The sequence below is a fragment of the Lithobates pipiens genome, unplaced genomic scaffold (genome assembly GCF_037356315.1).
Source record: "Lithobates pipiens isolate NorthernLeopardFrog02 unplaced genomic scaffold, aLitPip1_a1.2 Scaffold_16, whole genome shotgun sequence".
NCBI lineage: Eukaryota > Metazoa > Chordata > Amphibia > Anura > Ranidae > Lithobates > Lithobates pipiens.
Window position 1 is genome coordinate 257275546 of NW_027507748.1, and position 23379 is coordinate 257298924.

Sequence of the window (23379 nt, forward strand, 5' to 3'; positions counted from 1 at the left end):
TGCGGAATTATTTGATTTGGACTATCGGTATGATTTGTTTTCCATTATAGCTTATGTTGATTCCTTTTCTTATTATCGTTTATATGACTTGTTTAAAAATGTTGAATTGAAAGCATGGCTAGAATATGATGCAACTATATTTAACCCTTTCACTGTCAGGTCCATACAGCATAAGGACCTACAGCACTGCTTCCAGCTGGCAAGGTGTCAGGTAAGGTTCCCTCCGTTGGCAATATCGATCATTTGGCATGAAGTACTGAGGTTCACCAGCAGGTGTCGACTGGCAGTTTGGAGCTGTCAGAAGAGCTTTTCCCTGCTGGTATTATGTCAGGGGGCTGCACATACAGGGGGTTCTTCCAAAGAAGTGGAGTTCTTTAAATAAGTGGCACTTCCACTCTTGTATCATCCATCTGAACATTTTCTTCTCTCTTCACAGGTAAATCTGCGTTTATACGCCCATGTCCTTTAAACTGAACATTGACAGACTGAATGCATATTTGGTAAATCTGTGTTTATACTCCCATGTCCTTTAAACTGAACATTGACTGACTGAATGCATATTTGGTAAAATCTGTTTGACACCGCTGTTTCAACTCCATCTGTAGCCATGCTCACATTATTTCAATGTTTATTTAGCTATTAAGTCTTACCCAAATTATGGGTTCACTTATCTTTACGATTTTGGCCTTTTGCTCCTCTTGCTGTTTGATTGTGGTGTGAAAAGTTTTGCTCTGCTAGCTTTGTGCCTAATATTACCTCCTGATTGATTAATTGCCAGATTCAACCCATACCCAACACAGTATAAAAACAAGGCCTTCTTTCCGGAGGGGGGGGGGGGGGGGGGTACATACAGGGGGTTCTTCCAAAGAAGTGGGGTTCTTTAAATAAGTGTCACTTCCGTGATTTCCACAAAGCAAACCACAGCAGACTGTAGGTGAACTCATTTCCAAATGATCTCACCTTCCTCTCTGAAACATGTACTCTTTACCTCTCCTCCTCTTCACAATTGCAGCCTCTCTCCTCAAACTCTCTTTTCTTCACCCCTCTTCTCCACCCCACAATCTGTACATATCACCCTCACTTCTCCCCTCTCCCTAATACTGCACTCATGACCTCTTTCTAACTCACTTTCTAAGCCCACTTGCTAACAAACCTCCCAAGATACTGAAGCATGTCCCCCTCATATAATTCGTATTCTCATATTACCTCCCTTACTTTTCTGCTTCTCATAACCACTGGAGACATTTCCCCAAACCCTGGGCCTCCCTTTTTTAACTGTACCCAACACACCCATCACCATCACCCTACACCCTCTGGCAATAGTCACAATCTACGCAATTTAGTCTCCATTCCTTTTCTACCCAATGCCAGCCTCCCTCTCTCCTGTGCCCTCTGGAACTCTCGCTCTGTCTGCAACAAACTCACCGCTGTTCATGACCTCTTTGTCACTAATTCCTTTAATCTACTTGCTCTCACCGAAACCTGGCTCCACAAATCTGACACCCCTTCTCTTGCTTCCCTCTTCCAGAGTGGCCTTCACTGGACCTACTCCCCTAGACCTAACGGATGCAAGGGAGGTAGAGTGGGATTCCTATCCCCCCAATGCACCTTCCATGTTATTCACTCCCCTCCCTCTCTTTCCCTTTCATCGCTTGATGCTCACTGTATACGTCTATTCTCTCCAACGTCCCTAAGAACTGCTGTGATAAACCGGCCCCCTTGACAATTATCAACTTTCCTTGATGAGCTTTCTGCCTGGCTACCCTACTTTGTCTCTTTTGAGTTCCCACAATCCTTCTTAGTGATTTCAACATCCCTGCTAATACAAACACATCTGCTACTTCTAAACTTCTTAGTCGAACCTCTTCATTTGACCTGAAGCAATGGGTACAGGCTTCTACTCACTCTGATGGCAACACCCTTGACCATTCTCCTACCTATGCACCGCATGCAACTTCTCAAACAATCCTTTTCCTCTCTCTGACCATCACCTCATTTGTTTCTCTCTCTCCCTGTCTTTCACCACCTTTACTTCTAATTGCCTAACCATCACCCGTAGAATTTTTCGCAACTTCAACTCTTATCTCCTCTATTTTGCTACTGACCACCTCTATGACAAAATCTCTCCCCTGTCCTGCCCCAACCAAGCCACTTCCATCTACAAAAAATCCCTGTCCTCCACCCTGGACAAGCTTGCTCCCCTCACTACACGCAGAATCAGGCCTCGACCCCTACAACCCTGGCAAATAGATGACACTAAACTTCTCAAAAAACATAGTCGTGCTCTTGAGCATCTGTGGCACAAGACTTCTCTCAAAGACTTCAACCAATACAAATCTTCCCTCCAAAAATACTATTCTTTCCTCCACACTGCCAAACAGACCCATTTCCCAACTCGTATTAACAGCTTCTCATCTAGTCCAAAGGAAACTTTTCTCTACCTTCAACTCTCTACTTCATTCTCCACAGCCTCCACCCACTGACTCACTAACTGCCCAGGAGATTGCTAATCATTACAAAAACAAGATTAAATTTGGTGTGCATCTACTAAAGGGTGGTCCTGGGGATACACTACAGAAAAATCCACATGCCACGTCCCGATAATAGACTTTAAAAAAAAAAAAAAAACAAGAAAAGAAAAACACAAAAACCTCAACAAAAAATGTTGATCATACTGGACTTTTTAGGCATAGATATATATATATATATATATATATATAAGAAAAAAAAAGAAAAAGGAGGAGAGGGAAAAAAGAGTAATAATTTAAAACAATTTTTATTTTTCTAAAAAGAGAAAAAACATACCAAATCTCAATATTTCTTATCCTGTCTAGTATGTTAGAGGTATATCATAATCTGTATATATTCCTATACATATTCAATCATAGGAACATTAAGGAAAAATTGACACTTAGTACAGAAAACAGTAGCCTGACGGTCGCGGTGAGAAGGTGATTGAGGGGTGTTGTTGTCCCCCCTCTCCCTCAATGATACCTTAAAGTCTGGATTAGACTTAGTGAAAAGGTACTTTGGGATCTCTGACTGGACTAATAGAAGATCACGGCTTACACCACCTTCTTCTGTCGCTTTATATGTATAGGTCTGGAGTTCCTTTTTCACCTGTGGGCGCCTCTATATACAGTGGTTTGACTACAATACTATATACCACTCTACCCCTGTAGAGACACCCTTTCTTCCTTTTTTTCTCTTTGGGCTATCCAAAGGAATAAAAATGTTAAGCTCCTGAGGAAGCGTTATGATGAACACGAAACATGTAGAGCATCAAAATATCTTTGAGCTGTTCCTCAATTGCTATCCTGTCTATACAAACTGTTTTCTTTACTAAGTGTCAATTTGTCCTTAATGTTCCTATGATTGAATGTGTATAGGAATATATACAGATTATGATATACCTCTAACATACTAGACAGGATAAGAAATATTGAGATTTGGTGTGTTTTTTTCTCTTTTTAGAAAAATAAAAATTGTTTTAAATTATTACTCTTTTTCCCTCCCCTCTTTTTTTTTCTTTATATATCTATGCCTAAAAAGTCCAGTATGGTCAACAATTTTTGTTGAGGTTTTTGTGTTTTTCTTTTCTTGTTTTTTTTCAAAAACAAGATTGATACAATCCGTGACAAAATCTCCATTCTACAGGTATCTCCCATATCAACAAATACAATTGACACCCCCCTTATTCAAATCTGCTACGACAGACAAAGTTGCTAAACTCCTTTCTAACGCCCACCTAACCTCCTGCGCCCTGAACCCTATTCCCTCTCAAACACTACGGTCGCCCTCTGACTCTATCCTACACTCTTTAACCCACATCTTCAATCTCTCCTACTTCTGACATTTTCCCCAGTGCTCTAAAACATACACTGGTCACCTCCATACTTAAAAAGCCGTCCTTGGACCCTACCAATCTTAACAATCTATGCCCTATCTCCTTTCTCCCTTTTTCCTCTATACTCCTTGAATGCCTGGTTTACAACCAACTGAGTGACCACCTCATTAAGAATAACCTTCTGGATCCCCTTCAATCTGGATTTCGCCCTCAACTCTCGACAGAAACTGCTCTTTTAAAACTCACAAATGACCTACTAACTGCAAAAACCAACGGACACTATTCTGTACTCGTATTTCTGGATCTTTCAGCTGCCTTTGACACGGTCGACCACCCCCTCCTCCTCAAAAAAGTTTACTCTCTTGGTCTCCGTGACTGTGCTCTTCAGTGGCTCTCATCCTACCTATCCCAACGCACCTTCAGTGTCACTTACAATTCTAGTTCCTCCACTCCTCTTCCCTTCTCTGTCAGGGTTCCCCAAGCTTCTGTTCTTGGACCTCTTATTTCCAATCTACACCTCTTCCCTGGGTCAGCTGATAGCCTCTCATGGCTTTCAATATAATTGCTATGCTGATGATACACAAATCTATCTCTCCACCCCTCAACTCACTCCATCAGTCTCCTCACGCATCACTAACTTACTAACAGACATATCTGTATGGATGTCACAACACATTCCTCAAACTCAACTTGTCCAAAACCGAGATTATAATATTTCCTCCCCATGTGTCTCTTTCCTGACTTCTCTGTCAAGAGCAATGGCACAACTATCCACCCATCCCCACATGTCAGCGTGCTAGGTGTTATCCTGGACGCTGAACTGTCCTTTCGGCCCCACAGCCAAACACTTTCCAAAGCTTGCCGTCTCAACATCTGCAACATTTCCAAACTACGTCCCTTTCTAACCAAGGAAAACGCAAAGCTCCTGATTCACTCCCTGGTCATCCCTCACCTTGACTACTGCAATTCCCTCCTCATTGGCTTACCTTTAAATAGACTATCCCCCCTTCAGTCCATCATGAATGCTGCTGCCAGACTCATCCATCTTACAAACCGCACGTTGTCTGCTACCCCTCTCTCTGAAAATCCCTCCACTGGCTGCCACTTGCCCAAACGGATTTGATTCAAAATACGAACATTAAGTTACAAAGCCATCCACAACTCTGCCCCCAGCTACATCACTAGCCTAGTCGCCCTCTTCGCTGCTCCCAAGACCACCTGCTCTCTAGCTCCCTCATCACCTCCCCCCATATCCGCCTCCAGGACTTCTCCAGAGCCTCGCCCATCCTCTGGAATTCACTACCCCAATCTGTCAGACCGTCTCCAAATGTATCCACTTTTAGGCGATGCCTGAAAATGTTCCTCTACAGAGAAGCCTATCCTGCCTCCATCTAACAACTTCACTATTTTCTCCATTAGCCCATCCCCCACAGCTATTACCCTTTTGTATAACTTGACCCTCCCTCCTAGATTGTAAGCTCTAACAAGCAGGGCCCACTGATCCCCCCCTGTACTTAACCACTTGCCGCCCATCCTATAGGCAATTGACGGCGGCAAAGTGGTTTCATAATCCTGACCGGACGTCATATGATGTGATCAGGATTATGAGCCGCTGCGCGCCCCCGGGGGCGCGCATCGCGGCAATCGTTGTTGCGGGGTGTCAGTCTGACACCCGGCAACTACGATCTCGGTAAAGAGTCTCCGACGGAGACTCTTTACCATGTGATCAGCCGTGTCCAATCACGGCTGATCACAGTGTAAATGGGAAGAGCCGGTGATCAGCTTTCCCTCACTCGCGTCTGTCAGACGCGAGTAGAGGAGAGCCGATCGGCTGCTCCTCTGACAGGGGGGTCTGTGCTGATCGATTATCAGCACAGCCCCCCCCCCGAGGATGCCCACACTGGACCACCAGGGACGCCACCAGACCACCAGGGAAAAGGTAATAAAGGTCATAATCCTCCCTAGACCACCAGGGATGCCAGTCAGCACAATGGGTGCCAATCAGTGCCCATAATGGATGTCAATCAGTGCCCACAATGGGCATCACTGATTGGCATGCATTATTGTTTGGCACTGATTGGCATCCATTACTATAGTATAACACCGATGCCGCCTATGAGTGCCCACCTGTGCCGCCTATGAGTGCCCACCTGTGCCGCCTATGAGTGCCCACCTGTGCCGCCTATCCATGCCCACCTGTGCCGCCTATCCATGCCCATCCGTGCCGCCCATCCGTGCCAGCTATCAGTGCCAATTTGTGCCACCTATCAGTGTCCATCCGCGTCGCCCATCAGTGCCGCCTATCAGTGCCACTTCATTGGTGCCACATTGGTGCCCATCAGTGCCGCCTTATCAGTGCCCATCAGTGTAGCCCCATCAGTGCCCATCAGTGAAGGAGAAAACATACTTATTTACAAAGTTTTGAAACAAACAAAAACATTTTATTTTTTCGAAATTTTCGGTATTTTTTTATTTGTAGCGCAAAAAATAAAAACCGTAGAGGTGATCAAATACCACCAAAAGAAAGCTCTATTTGTGGGGAAAAAAGGATAAAAATTTCATTTGGGTACAGTGTAGCATGACCGCGCAATTGTCATTCAAAGTGCGACAGCGCTGAAAGCTCAAAATTGGTCTGGGCAGGAAGGTGTTTAAGTGCCCTGTATTGAAGTGGTTAATTGTATTGTAATTTTACTGTCTGCCCCAATGTTGTAGATTGCTGTGTAAAACTGTTGGTGCTATATAAATCCTGTATAATAATAATAATAATCTTTGGGCCGCAGTATTGGTGTCCACCAGCAGAGGGATTCTGGCAGTGTGGAGCAGCTATTATCTTCTGCAATTAAGCATCACCTGACTTTGATAACAGCTATAATATAGATACCCGGAAAGTGCACACACACCTTGTCCTGGTATTGTCCTTGTGCCCTGACCTGCAGCCTGTTTATCTGTTAGCCTGATTTTGATCCTAAACCTGAACCCCGATTCCTGTATCCTGGACCTGTTTGTATCTGTTCCTGTATCCTTGCCCTGCAGCCTGATCCTCCCATCTTGTTCCCTGTCTGTTTACTCCTGATCTCCTGTTTATGACCCTGGTCTGGTTTGACTACGATTCTGGTACTCCCTTTTGCTACATATGCTGGTTGGTTTATTATCACTGTTTGGTTTGTTCACTCAGTTTGTATTGGTGGTATGTTCACATTTATATGCATTTACTTTAATAAACTTACTTTCACCTGTTTATGTCTGGCTCACTCTGTCGCAGTCACACAGTTCTGGTCACATATAGTTTATGGACACCAGGCCTGTATGCCATACGGACCTAATTCCTCCTTCTGTTATAGGCTTGTGGTCACTTCAGTGACCATAAACTTATAGCACAATCAGGTTCAGGTTCAGAATCAGGAGACTCTGCTGAACAAACCTTTAGCTCTGATCAGCAGATTACAATCCGCTGATCAGGGTTATTAACCTCAAATGTGACCTCCCTCCCAACGGAAGCCGCCACTTCCCTAGCTCCAGCCTCTCCACCTCGCACCACTCCCCTTCCTTGAAAAAGGCCCTCCCTTTCTTCTTTCCCATTTCCTCCACCCTCCCAGCACCGATTTCCTCCCCCACACTGATTCCACCCCCCCCCCCCCCAGAAAACCCTGTCCCCTGCGGCTACCCTCGAGCCACTGGCTTCCCTCCTCTCCCGCTGGCTTCAGGTATCAAAATATGTAACCCCTCAATAGCCCCCACCTCACAGATCCTTCTTTGCTGGGTGGCATTCCCTGCTTCTCCTCCTGTTGCCAGCACTCAGCTCCAGCAAGGTGAAGTTGGGGCTGGGGGCTTGGTAAACATGTGTTTACCAGCCCTCTTTGTGTACTACAATGGACATAGGCAGCGATCACTTTCATGGCCATGCATAACTTAGCATAGTAAACCATGTGTCGGTTTATGAATGAATACGAGACTCTATACAGACTCCTTACTCATTCATGTAATGTACAGCTCAAGAAAGGGACTGTCTTCTATACGTTTGTCTCAAAAAAGAGATATCAGCGGTCTGTTTAGACCTCTGATATCTCACCAAAGACCAAAAAAAAAAAGTACAAAATATTGAATAATATAATTGTAAAACAATTTAAAATGTCAAAAAATAAATAAAAACACACAGTAAGGCCCCTCTCACATGTAACCGGCTCCATCAAGCAGGCCCGCCTGCTTAGCAGGGAATCTGTCCCCTGAGCAGGCAGAGGACAGGTCTGTGTCCACTTCGTTGATGCAGAGCGCATACAGCCGGCTGTTCTCTATGCGGTGGTTGGATGGAAATGGATCGCCTGTTCGTTTACATCCTATTCTCATCCGATCCCATCTGCTAGATGGAATGCAGGGATCTGCTAGGAACGCATCCCCATCCACCTGTTTTTAGTGGACCGGATCTGGTGCAGGCTGGTGTAAAGGGACACATGTCCATTTACATCAGCCTCTCCATAGAGAACATTGGGTGTTCCATCTGAAAAACTGATAGGTGGACCCGATCGGTCTGCTTGCGTGAAAGGGTCCCAAGGCCTTGTTCACACAGGGCATACACAGTATACACCCCTTCAATGCCGTGTTTACCTATGCAGGGATGCACAGGTGTTCCGGGTCTTTTACAAACTCTGAAAGCTGTAAGTGAAAAATGAAAACCACCAGATTTTGAGAAATTTTGTATTTGTAGCAAAAATATTGCTTTGGTAAACATGTGCGCAAATATTGTGGGGTCTTAAAATTAGTAGCACTTTCTTTTTATTCTAAAGGTCATGTGCCTTCAGAAAATATATGATTTGGGGGTCATTTACAAACTCCAAAAGCTGTAAGGGGAAAATGAAAACATTGCAACCCAGCAACAAAATGTGTAAAAAGTACAAATATTTGGGGGAGTGGCCTGCAGCGGACCAGGATGGCTGCCTGATCTCCGAGCTCCGCTCCACGGCCTGGATAACGGCAACCCACAGCGACGATCCTCTCCCCAGCTCCTGCCACCAGAGCAGGGAAGGAACAGGGACTACCAGGGCATATCAAGGCAGTGGTATAACCTGCCTAAGCCCCGCCGTTTGACGGACTACTATCCGCCGCCATGCATAGACCCCAAGATGGCCCGACACCTGCACCCCTCTACACGCTGTCTCCGTGTCCTCACCGGGCCATCAAACAGCACAATACCTGTCGCAGGATGAAGCCTTGGTCTCTCTGAGAGAAAACATTAATACTCTCCCCCCTCCGGCAGACTCCACAGGAGGGCTCATCGCTGACAGAGGTAAAAGACTGGCTACCTCCCCTGCACACTCCCCAAACAAGGAGCCACATGCCAAAAAACAGCTATGGTCTGCTGTTGTGGCTGGGACTCATGGATTCCACACTACCCCATCCCTGGCTGCCATGCCTGCAACAGACAGCACAGTATCAGAAGCCACACTAAAATCTATGCTTCTTACACTGCAGCAGGACTTGCATAGGGAGCTTCAGATCTCCATCTCCCAAATGCATGATAGAATTGATTGCATTGAGGAACGCACTGATGCTCTAGAAGAAAGTCTTCAAGATTACTCTAAAGCACATAATGAAATGCTGGACATGCAGGACCATCACATGGAAGAACTCCACCACATCAAAATGAAATTAGCCGATTTGGAAGACCGTTCTAGACGGGAACAATATCAAGTTCAGAGGCATACCTGAGTCGGTCAAGCCGATCGACTTAACCCCATACTTGCAACAACTCATATCAACCTTACTTCCTCGCCTGAACGCACATGACATGCTCATAGATCGGGCCCACAGAATCGCTAAACCTTCACGCCTTCCAGATGACATTCCTAGGGATGTTCTGGCCCACATGCATTTCTTCCAGGTCAAAGAACAAATACTCTCTTCCGCTAGAACCTTGAAAACCCTGCCAGCCCCGTATGCTACCATTAAGCTCTTCACTGGCCTATCTCTGGCCACAATGGAGATGCGCAGGGCCTTCTCCCGTTACCTCTATTCTCCAACAGAAAAATATAACGTACAAGTGGGGCTTCCCAACCAAACTATTGGTCACACATCAACAAAAAATCATCCCGATTCTCACCCCGAAAGATGGATATAAAAAGCTGACCAATCGGGGCCTTCTCCCTCTTCCCCCGAGAGACACGGGTCAACCAAACTCCTTTGGCTCACCGCCTGACTCCACCAAGAATATCACAACCAAACCGGCGGAAAAAACCTGACTATATTAAAGCCTCTGTCCCCAGTGCAATCGCATCCAGCCTGGGCGACACACCTTAATCCCTTCCTCCCACCCCCCAGGTTAAAAGTGTGCTGAGCACACATTTTTGTGACATTTCTCACCGTTACATACTGTTGTACTACTGTTTGCTTTTCTTAACTACACCGCTTTGAGTATTAATAACCGTAAAGTTATTTGCTGTTATTCCCCCCCACCCCCCCTCTTTATTTTTATTTATTTAAAAAAAAATTTCTCTTCTCAGTGGTAGGTGTAGTGTCTCTCCCTCTGCTCGCACCTCCTTAGCATCCTCTTTGCCATGTCCCTCAAGATCACCTCCCTGAATGTTAAAGGCCTAAACACGCCTTTCAAACGCAACCTCCTTTGGAAGGAAGCATTACGCCAGCATGCAGATATTCTCTGTGTGCAAGAGACCCATTTCTCTAAACTTAAACAATCCCTGTGTAGTAACAAAAAATACCCCCACTGCTTCTTCGCAAATGCGCCGAAGAAAAAGAGAGGTGGTATGATCGCCATAAGCGCAAATATAAAATTTACACTGCACCACTGCGAATACGATGAGGATGGAAGATTTCTAATGCTCTCAGCCACATTTGACAACCGCCCCCTCACCAAAGTCAATATTTACGCCCCTAATACCGCCCAGAAGAAATTCTACACCACCCTCTTCGCTAAACTAGCCCCCTATAGAGCCTCATCTCTGATAATCTGCGGAGACTTTAACGAAATAATTGACCACACATTGGATACAACCAGTCCTTCAAGAAGCAGACCCTCAGCATTAACTTCCCTCCTTAAGCGCGAGGACCTATATGACTCATGGAGATGCATGCATGATTTAGAGAGAGACTACACCTTTTTCTCCCCACCGCACCAGTCTTACTCCCGGATTGACCTATTTATCATGGACAAATACCTGCTCCAATCTATTGCGGCCTCCCACATAGCTACAATATCTTGGTCTGACCACGTTTCGGTCACAATTAAGCTAGCCTCCCCATCCCAAACTCCTAGACATACGGTCTGTAGGTTAAACACTTCTCTCCTTAACAACCCCAACTTTGAATCCGAAATACGATCTGAGATTGAGACTCATTTCCAACAAAATGTAAACTCTGTATCTGATCATGCCATTATATGGAATGCTCATAAAGCTTGCCTACGAGGTCTTTTTACTAAACTCGGGTCCCAGGCAAAGAAAAAACATTCACTCACCAGAATCCCTTCTAAAGCAGATCCGATCACTAGAATTCACCAACAAGAAATCCCCATCGAATGTTATCTCCTCGGAACTTAAAGCCCTCAGGCTCCAGCTCAGCGACCACCTTCGTAAAAACTGACTATTACATTAAAAGACTGCGGCTTCTAACTTACTCAGCAGCCAACAAACCGGGGGCCTACATGGCCAGACAATTCAAGAAGCAACTAGCTAACAAAAAAATTTCACACCTCACTAACTCCCAAGGTAAACGCCTGACTAACCCGCTCGACATCGCAAATGAATTTGGCAATTTTTATACAAAATTATACAACCTATCAGACTCAGATCCCCTTCCACTCCCCTCCTAACAGGACATTGCCAAATTCTTATCCTCTTATTCTCCCTTCTCTCCATCTCCCCGAAACAACTTGAGCAACTGGAAAATCCCTTTACGCACACCGAGATCCACAAACTGATCCAAACACTCCCCGGGCCCAGATGCAGCGAATATTACAAACGATTTTCCCAACTTTTAGTCCCCCACCTATGTGACATGTGTAACCAACTTGCCACCACAGGGGTAATACCGAATGAATCCCTCGCTGCCCTAGTGGTCACCATCCCCAAACCAGGTAAACTCCCAGACAACCCAGCCAATTATCGCCCTATTTCTCTCCTAAATACAGAAACAAAACTCTATGCCAAACTGCTTGCACAACAACTTTCCTCTGTCATTCCCCAGATTATACACCCAGACCAAGTTGGATTTGTACCCGGAAGGCAAACTTCAGATGGAACTAGACGGTTTATTGACCGAATCCAATGGACAGAGCACACTGGAACGCCTTCTCTGCTCCTAGCGTTGGATGCGGAGAAGGTGTTCGACAGAGTGTATTGGCCCTATATGGAAGCAGTCCTTCGCAAATTTGGAATATCTGGCACATTCCTTGGGGCCATGATGGGTTTATATTCCCACCCGTCAGCACGCATTTGGACATCAGGGGTTGTCTCCCAACCTTTCCAAATTACCAATTGCACCAGACAAGGGTGTCCACTATCTCCACTAATCTTTGCCCTGGTGATGGAGCCCCTAGCATAGACCATAAGATCTGATCCACTGATCTCAGAGATAAACATCGGAGATGTTGATCACAAAATTGGCCTCTACGCTGATGACGTGATTATAGCCTTGACTAATCCCCTTTCCTCTCTACCAGCTGTACACAAAGTCTTAGAAAAGTTCAGCAAAATATCCATGTACAAACTGAACCACAGTAAATCCCTTATGCTCAATCTAGGCCTAGACCCACAAACGTCTAAATCAATCTCCTCCACCTTCCCCTTTGCCTGGGCCCCTAACTCCTCTCTTCCTTACTTGGGGATTCACTTGACATCCCCTAGCCAAATGCTAATTAGAACCAACTTGGAAGACCTTGTGGGCAAGCTTACCAACCTCACGAAGGATCTGAGCCAAATTCCGGCCTCTTGGGCTGGAAGGATAGCTCAGGCTAAAATGTATTTACTCCTGCATGTCCTATACTTTTTTCGAACCATACCCTTCCATTGATGCAAAATCAAATAAAAAAAACTCCAAGGGCTTATTAACAACTTAATTTTGCAACAAAAACGCCTCAGAGTGAAAAGAGCTACGCTATTAACTCCAGTTCTATCTGGAGGCCTGGGGGCACCAGACATCCACGCTTACTACTGAGCATCCATCCTGGACCAATTGAAAACCTGGTGGTCGGACAAACGTCACACAACCTGGAAACAGAAGCCACCATACTGTGTACAAACCCTAAACTCCTCCTGGCTGCCACATGGCTCAATCTCCCACCTAAGCGCTACCCACTCAATACCATTACAGCCTCCACAAAGGCCTGGACTGCAATAACACAATCAACGAAAGGGATCTCCATGGAAACCCTGACTAAACTACCCATTGAAGCGCTCCAGCTTATCTCCCTGGTCTTACCCCTTTCAGAATGGACCAAAAAAGGCATTATCACCATTGACTCGCTCTTCTCGGAAACAACTCTAAAGTCTTTTACCCACCTTGTAGAGCAACACGGCCTTCCCAAACAAACTTTCTTTCTCTACTTGCGGATCAGATCCACACTCTCAAAAATCCGTTGCTCAACTTCGGACTGTCTCTCACTCCCCCTGATTACACACTATAATCTTGACATATCCAAATGCAAAGGGATCTCCCTGATATATAAACTGCTCACTAAACTTTCTCCGGACTTCCTCTCCCCCGTTATACAATACTGGTCCTCTTTGACAGACCAACCATCTATGCAGATACAATGGCAAAAGGCCCTCTTACTACCCTTATGCCTATCCCACCGCATTACTCACTGGGAATCAGTGCAAAAACCGTTTCATAAATGGCATTTCGACCCGGAAAGACTGGCAAAGATATACTCAAATACTTCACCTAAATGCTGGAGAAACTGTGACAAAATAGGATCCCTACTACATATTTGGTGGGAACGCCCTTCGATTAGGAGTTACTGGGACAAAGTGAAAGGCCTCATCTTTTCCATATCTGGGGTAACCTTTCCAATGTCCCCACTGGATCTACTCCTGGGACTGGATATTCCCACCTGGCCTAAACACCTCCAGACCCTGGTAACCCACATACTTATTGCAGCGAGACTGGCAATCGCAAGAAAATGGAAATCGACACACCCCCCTCTACTGAAAGAAACCATCCAGATACTCAATCAGAACTTCTTGTTGGAGTACTCTTTTGCCAAAGCTAACATCTCCACAAATCATTTTCACAAAACCTGGGAACTCTGGATCATAAACCCTAGAAGCGCACCTTTACATTAAAATCAACCCACCAATAAACTCCAATACAGTGACTACACGCTCTCTCATAAATAACACCCTGTACCTTATACCTATTTGCAGCTATGTTCCTCCGCCCCCCCCCTTTTTTTTTTATTCCTCTTCCCCTATCCAGCTATGTCTACACATTGTCAACCTCATAAATCCTTATTGTAACTATTCAGATACTATAGGTTTAGACACCTCACTCTTGTTACCATTTATATATGTACAATGACGCCTGGGTATGCCCACTTGGCGATGTTTCTATTTTGCTGTATCAAATTTTGAACAAACAGCTAAGTTAAAAATAAATAAATATATATATATATATATATATATATATATATATATATATATATATATATATATATATATTTAAAAGTACAAATATTTGCCATTTAACTCATTACAGATTAAGCTTTTATATTTAGTAGGAATTTAACAGGAATATTGTAAAATGTGCTGTGTTTTTATCTGCGAATAATGATTTTAGAATATCTTCGTGAATAAATTGTTTTGATAAACAGCGCAGATATTGCAGGGCCTTAAAATCAGTAGTGCCTTCTTTTTATTCTACAGGTACAAAAAGGTACATGTGCTTTCAAAAAAATATATGATTTGGGGGGTCTTTAACCACTTCAATACCAGGCACTTAAACACCTTCCTGCCCAGACCAATTTTGAGCTTTCAGCGCTGTCGCAATTTGAATGACAATTGCGCGGTCATACAACACTGTACCCAAATGAAATTTTTATCATTTTTTTCCCACAAATAGAGCTTTCTTTTGGTGGCATTTGATCACCTCTACGGTTTTTATTTTTTGCGCTACAAATAAAAAAATACCGAAAATTTTGAAAAAAAAATATGTTTTTTTTTGTTTCAGTTTCAAAACTTTGTAAATAAGTACGTTTTCTCCTTCACTGATGGGCACTGATGGGGCTACACTGATGGGCACTGATAAGGCAGCACTGATGGGCACCAATGATGTGGCACCAATGAAGTGGCACTGATGAGGTGGCATTGATGGACACTGATATGTGGCACTGATGGGCACTGATAGGCGGCACTGATGGGTGGCACTGATAGGTGGCGCAAATTGGCAATGATAGCTGGCACGGATGGGCGGCACAGATGGGCATGGATAGACGGCACAGATGGGCATGGATAGGCGGCACATATGGGCATGGGTGGGCACTGATAGGTGGCACGGATGGGCACTGATAGGCGGCACAGGTGGGCACTCATAGGCGGCACAGGTGGGCACTCATAGGCGGCACAGGTGGGCACTCATAGGCGGCATTGTATTATGTTATACTGTACTAATGGATGCCAATCTGTGCCAAACAATAATGCATGCCAATCAGTGATGCCCATTGTGGGCACTGATTGGCATCCATTATGGGCACTGATTGGCATCCATTGTGGCACTGACTGGCATCCCTGGTGGTCTAGGGAGGATTACTTTTTGCTGGGCGTCCCTGGTGGTCCAGTGTGGGCATCCTCGGGGGGCTGTGCTGATAATCGATCAGCACAGACTCCCCGCCAGAGGAGCAGCCAATCGGCTCTCCTCTACTCGCGTCTGACAGACGCGAGTGAGGAAAAGCCGATCACTGGCTCTTCCTATTTACACTGTGATCAGCCATGATTGGACATGGCTGATCACGTGGTAAAGAGTCTCCGTCAGAGACTCTTTACCGAGATCATAGTTGCGGGGTGTCAGACTGACACCCCGCAACAACGATCGCCGCGATGCGCGCCCCCGGGGGCGTGCAGCGGCTCATAATCCTGATCACGTCACATGACGTCCAATCAGGATTATGCAACCACTTTGCCACCGTCAATTGCCTATAGGGCGGGCGGCAAGTGGTTAAACTCTGAAAGCTGTAAGTGAAAAATGAAAACTGAGATTTTTAGACAAATGGTTTCTTACAATTTTGCGTATATTAAATTTCCAGCATTTTGAAAAAAAAGGCGCAATTTAAAATGTACAAATATTTGTTATTTATTAACTCAATACAGGTTAAGCTTTTATATTTAACAGGAACTTAGCAGGGGTTTTGTAAAGTGTGCTGTGTTTTTATCTGCTAATAATGATTTTAGTGTATTTTTAGGGAAAATATTGTTTTCATAAACATTTTTGCAAATATCATTGTGCCCTAAAAAAATCAGTAGAACTTTTTTTTGTATTCTACTTGTCATGTGCTTTCAGAAAATTGCTAAATTGCAAAAATGGACTGGGCGGCTAAATTTAAAAGTGGAGCACAGGGCAACGAAGAGGTTAAACCAAAAATCAATGTAAATAACTAAGTGAACAAAAATAGTTTGTGATGTAATGGTAGATAGCCCATCGTGATCTAATGATAAACAGTCTACCCACTGCCATACATAAGTAAAAAGGGTGATTATCCAGTGTGTTCTGCTTTATAAATTACACCTTACTCTGGAGTCACACAATAATTTTTCCAAAGGGGTATGGCCCCCAAGTGAATCAGTAGTCAAAATGCGCATAATTCACAGCAATACCTTGATGTCAGTATGGCTACAGAATTCCACCAAATAGTATAAAATCTGTAACTAAAAACTATATTAAACCACATTTTATGCACTTACATGTATTCTCAATAAAAGCACTCTACAAAACAATACTCGGGACCTGATCAGTAAAGATTTCTTGTGCGTGATGACATCAGGCTCCGCCCGATGTGTTTCGTCACAACTGATGTCATCGGGGCCTGTGGATGATCACTATTTATACTTATATTTTGGAACTGGATGGACTGTTTTTCATTACATTACTGAATTTTCATTCCCTTATTGTTATTTACATTGTATTTTGGTTTAAATGTGTTTTTTTTTTTGTTTTTTTTCACATATGGTACATATATATTCACTTGGAATAGCACACTCAAAAAAGGGCACATAGAAAACAATTGTTGACTAGTGTGAACAGGCCATCAAATCTAAATCTTACATTTAATGCATAATGTATATAATAATTGTATGCAGTACAGCAAGTTTTATGCAGTACTTTTATCTGAATGGTTCACACAGATGACAATATTGTTTGATATTTCTCCATAAAACACTATAAGCAGGCAGTCAGATGTTAACAGGTCAGCCCCCTGTCTTTACTTTATAGAGCGATAAAATCAATATCTTTTTAAGATATATTAACCTAAAAAAGTCTCCCACCTTGTATTTTTAAAAATAAATTTCTATTTTTATTTTTTTTAATTTTGTGACTTTTGCATAAGGCATGTACAAAACTGGTAATTCTGGTTTTGCAAAACTTCTATCATAGTGGTAAATTTAAAGAATGGTAGTTTATGGGATATATGAGCTTAGCAGATAACTAGATTTCTCTTTTAATGACAATTTACAATATTTATATACAGCTTTTCATATCTACATTCTAAAGGCTTATATTTAAGGCTAACTGTTCAGATTTCTGCCTGAGCCCATTCTTGAATGGCTTTCTTAAAACTAAACTATTTCAAGAGGTTTTCCCAAACTAATTGTACTTACTCAATGGTGTTACAAAAATTGCAATTATAGTACAGCACTTTATTAATACAGCAACAATTTTGACACATTTTCCTTGGGTACCCACCTGTAATAATTAGGTTTAAAAGGTCCATTCTTGTTGAGTCCAAGGTATTTCGCTTGGTCATCAGTTAGCTCAGTTAAGTGGGCATCAAAGGAAGGTAGGTGCAAACTGGCAACATACTCATCTCCAAACAAGATAAAGAAAAATGTTTACTTTTCGTTTTATAATTTTAGCAAAAATTATACATTATGTACAGAGATCTAAAACAAGGTTATAATTACAAATTACTAGGTTTTGGCTAGAATGGGAATAATAAACATACTATGGTAAAAGATAGTAAAAGCAAATATATTAAAACCACAGCAGTATCATATGACTACTTTATACCAACACACCAATCTGTCCATATTTGACTGCTTGTTTTACCCATTTGTGTATACAATAATTAAATTACCAAATCCTTACATGATACCCCATGTAGAGTGAAGTATTATCTATATTTCACCTTTGACAGCTAGCAGCCTACACTGTAAATGGTTGCTATCTGTCAGATCAGGCTGTCATTTACAGTTCCAGTCCAGACTAATGACTGGGAACCAGAGTGCTTCATAATTATGTGCTTGCTATACAATGGCGTTATCACAAGCTAAATGTTTATTGACAAAAAGTTCAGGCTAGAGTGGACACTGCCAAATATATATACACAGTTGTGCTCATAACTTTACATACCCTGACAGCATTTATGATTTTTTTGCCATTTTTTAGAGAATATGAATGATAACACAAAAATGTTTCTTTCACTCATGGTTAGTGTTTGGCTGACACCACTTTTTATCAGCTGTGTTACTCTTTTTAAAACATAATGGCAACAGAAACTACCCAAAAGACCCTGATCAAAAGTTTACATACCTCAGTTCCTAACACCGTGTATTGCCCCCTTTAACATCAATGACAGCTTGAAGTCTTTTGTGGTATTTGTGGATGGGGCTCTTTATCTTCTCAGATGGTAAAGCTCCCCATTCCTCTTGGCAAAAAGCCTCCAATTACTGTTAATTCTTGGGCTATCTTGCATGAACTGTGCGTTTGAGATCTGCCCAGAGTGGCTCAATGATATTGAGGTTAGGAGACTGAGATGGCCACTCCAGAACCTTCACTTTATTCTGCTGTAGCCAATGACGCGTCAACTTGGCCTTGTGTTTTGGATCATTGTCATGTTGGAATGTGCAAGTAAGTCCCGTACCAGGGGCGCTGAGGCCAATCAAAATTACTGGAATCCCTCTGTCTCCACTCTGTAAAGCAGACGTGGTAGTAGCTTTAGCGGAGGAAAGACATAGATCAGTCGGTACTGACCCCACAGAGCCACCAGTATGTCTAATGTGTCTGCCCAAGGATCTCTTTGTCCAGGATACAAATCTCAGCACCTTCCGATTGAGATAGGAAGCCAGGAGATCCATGTCTGGTGTGCCCCATCGCAGGCACAGTAGCTTGAATACCTTCTGATGCAGCGCCCATTCTCCAGGGTCCAGCATCTGGTGACTTAGGTAGTCCGCCTGCCAGTTCTCCACTCCCGGCATGTAAATGGCTGATAGGGCCGGTACATGTCGCTCTGTTCACTGAAGGATGTGAGCGACCTCCCGTGCTGCAGCCAAGCTTCTTGTTCCTCCTTGATAAATTACATATGCCACCGCCGTGGCGTTGTCTGACTGGATCCTGATCGAACGCCTTTGAAGTCTCATTGACCATGTGGAAAGGCATAGCCTGATCGCTCGTAGGTCGAGCACATTGATCGGAAACTTGGATTCCACCCTCAACCAGAGGCCCTGGGCCAACTGTACTCCCAGTACTCCACACCAGCCGGTCAGGCTGGCGTCAGTTGTGATCACTGTCCAATGTAAAGGTAGGAACGACTTCCAGGACCGAAGTGCCAGGGATCTCAGCCACCAGAGCAGGGAGTCACTGACTGACTGGCTCACCTGAATCTGCCAATCCAGGGATAATGGAGATTTATCCCATTTAGTCAAGATCTCCTTCTTCAAGACTCTGGTATGAAACTGGGCATACGGCACTGCCTCGAAGGAGGCCACCATGAGCCCCAGGACTCACATGCAGAAGCTTAGCGACGACCACCTGCGGTTCATTAACAATTTTACCATGGCTCTGAGAGTCTGCAATTTTTAAGGGAGAAACACTCTCGCTTCCATGGAGTCCAGCAGTAAGCCTAAGTACTCCAAACGCTGGGTCGGTATAAGCACCGACCTTTTTAGGTTCAACAGCCACCCAAAATCCTGCAGGGTTTGCATGGTGATCGCCACATCCTCCTTTAATTCTGAGGCGGAAGATGCTCTCAGGAGGAGATCATGTAGGTAACCTACGATCGTGATCCCGCGTTGACGCAGCACTGTCCAAAGACGCCAGTAAGCCACTTGATGGAGTGCAGCAACTACTGAGCGAACTGATTCCATTCTGATCCGCTGTACTTTCACAAAGCAATTAAGGGCTTTTAGGTCCAAGATTGGACATACTCCTTCCTTTTTGGGAACTACAAACAGATTGGAGTAGAACCCCTGGAACCTTTCAGACTCCGGAACAGGTACTTTCACCCCGCAGCTTAGCAGGTCCCTTACCGCCCCCAATAGAGTCTTCCGGCGAGCCAGGAATAAGGGTATGCGGGAAGGGAAGAATCTGGTGGCCAAGAGAGGAACTCTATGTTGTAGCCAGAGGAAATCAGTTCGCAGACCCATTGGTCGGACAGCCGAGAGGCCCACCGGGCTGATGCCAAGCCAAAAGGGAGAGCCACAAACTGGTAATGGGCATCCCCAACTGCGAATCGCAGAAACCTCTGATGCCGGAGGTATAGGGGTATGTGCAGGTGCGCATCCTGGATGTCCAAAGACGCCAGTAAGCCACTTGGAGTGCAGCAACTACTGAGCAAACTGATTCCATTCTGATCCGCTGTACATTCACAAAGCAATTAAGGGCTTTTAGGTCCAAGATTGGACGCACTCCTTCCTTTTTGGGAACTACAAAACAGATTGGAGTAGAACCCCTGGAACCTTTCCGACTCCGGAACAGGTACTTTCACCCCGCAGCTTAGCAGGTCCCTTACCGCCCCAATAGAGCCTATGCGGGAAGGGAAGAATCTGGTGGCCAAGAGAGGAACTCTATGTTGTAGCCAGAGGAAATCAGTTTGCAGACCCATTGGTAGGACAGCCGAGAGGCCCACCGGGCTGCAAACTTCCGAAGGCTACCCCCCACCCGTGAGACGGGCGGGGCCAACCTTCATGCGGTAGCACTTTTGCTCGCAGGCTTGTTAGGCTTGCAGTTCCAGGGACACTTTTGTCCTTCAGAGGACGTCCTGTTGGGCTGGGGACATTTAGCCGAAGCCCCAGGTGGATGAAAAAGCCATTTATGAGAAGAAAATGAGGGCCATTGCCTAAGGCATGGCTCCTTAGTCTTCCTGGTCTGTGGGAGTAAGGTACTCTTCCCACCTGTGGCATTCTTAATGTCATCATCCAACAAGGCTTCAAAGAGCAGCTCACCAAGGAAGGGTAGATCTGTCAGGGCTTTTTTAGATGCCTGGTCTGCAGACCAGCATTTTAGCCAAATCAGGCACCTCAGCACCACTGCTGACACTGAAGCCCTGGATAACAGAGAGAGGGCATGTCACAAACGTACTTAAAGCGGTTCTGCACTCATAATAATACATTTGCCCATTCTGTTGCCTCTAGACCATACATTTGATAATGCCACATGTTTTTTTTTTTTGATTCATCTACCTTTTGTAATCCGTAGTATTTTATTTTCCTCCCCTGCGGCGATGGGCGGTCTCTTGCGGGGATCAGCATAATTTCCTGCTGAAGCCCGCACTGTCTCCTGGGATCTCGTCCAAGTAATCCCAGGAGACATTGCGGCTAATGCACCTGACATCTCGCGAGATTTTGGCTAATACAGCCGACATCTCGCGTGATTTCGGCTATTACAGAATTGTTGTTTAGTCCTTGAAATGCATATAAATCACAGAGATAGGATAGTTCATTTTTAGTTACTAATTAGAAGAGAGAACTTTTGACAGCATTGAAATACAGCCTGATAAGATAGGAACATATTATGCAGGTGGTTTAGAAATAATTAAGTTATGTACAAGTACATTATATAAGTTTGACAGGGTCAAACCAAGGTCTGCTTGAGCCCTTATTAACAACTTTAGCCCCGGGAGAATTTACCCCCTTCCTGACCAGAGCCCTTTTTGCGATTTGGCACTGCGTCACATTAACTGACAATTGCGCGTTCATGCAACGTGGCTCCCAACAAAGCTGACGTCCTTTTTTCCCCATAAATAGAGCTTTCTTTTGGTGGTATTTGATTACCCCTGCAAATTTTTTTTGCGCTATAAACTAAAAAAGAGCGACAATTTTGAAAAAAAAAAAAAACGCATTATTTTTTACTTTTTGCTATAATAAATATCCCCCAAAAATATATAAAATAAACAATTTTTTTTTTCCTCAGTTTAGGCCAATTCGTATCCTTCTACATATTTTTGGTAATAAAAAAAAATTCGCAATAAGCGATTATTGATTGGTTTGGGCAAAAGTTATAGCGTTTACAAAATAGGATATAGTTTTATGGCATTTTTATTAATATTATATATATATATATATATATATATATATATATATATATATATATATATTTTAAATGGTGACAATCAGCTTTTATCGTGGCTGTGACATCATGGCAGACACATTGGACATTTTTGACACATTTTTGGGACAATTGTCATTTATACAGCAATCAGTGCTATACAAATGTAGTGTAAATGACACTGGCAATGAAGGGGTTAACCACGAGGTGGCAGTGTAGGGGTTAAGTGTGTCCTAGGGGTGTGTTGCTAACTGTGGGAGGTGTGGCTGTGTTTTACAGATCACTGATCTATGCTCCAATCACAGGGAGCAGAGATCAGTGTCACTGTTGCTAGGCAGAACAGGGAGATGCTTGTTTACTTTAGCATCTCCCCGTTCTTCCTCTCCATGAGGCAATTTCGGGTATCCCTATGACGATCGAATCTGCAGGACCCGCGACCGGACTCACCGAGCTTCTCGCGCACCCGCCGCCTCTTAAAGGGCAACACACAGGTACAGGATTCTGCCTGTACTTGCCATTCTGCCGACATTTATTGGCGTGAGGAGGTCAGGAAGCGGTTAAAACTGTTAAAATACATTGAATGGGATAACACTGTGTGTGTGTGTGTGTGTGTGTGTGTGTGTGTGTGTGTGTATATATATATATATATATATATATATATATATATATATATATATATATATTTATATTATGTAGATAATACAGTTTGTGAAGCTAATGTATGTATACATGTACATAGAATTGTAAAAATTGTAAAAAAAAACAATGAGACATAGAACACATTTGGTGGGGTTATTGAAAGTTCATTCTCTCAAAGTCGTAAATCTGTCTTATCAGGATAAGGAAGGTTTGATTACACAGATGGGGGCCAAACTGTCTCTACACAGGTGTTTTTAATTGGACAAAACCAGTTATAAATCAATTTAATGAACATATAACGTTTTGGGAATAATTAAGTTTGTCTGGTTGTAGAACAGGTGACAGATTTATAGTTAGGTACAATGATGTAGATCTTAGCGACCAATCATATCGAAGAGAGATGGTTAACATAA

General features: G+C 43.8%; 1 protein-coding gene across 1 annotated transcript in view; it reads right to left on the reverse strand.

Moving 5' to 3' along the window:
* The window catches only part of LOC143984135 (S-adenosylhomocysteine hydrolase-like protein 1), a 521010-nt gene that overhangs the window by 12847 nt on the left and 484784 nt on the right, over positions 1-23379 (reverse strand). The window contains exon 13 of the mRNA XM_077484446.1: positions 17750-17870. Within this exon, the coding sequence (XP_077340572.1) occupies positions 17750-17870 (121 nt within the window). The remainder of the gene's footprint in view (positions 1-17749; positions 17871-23379) is intronic.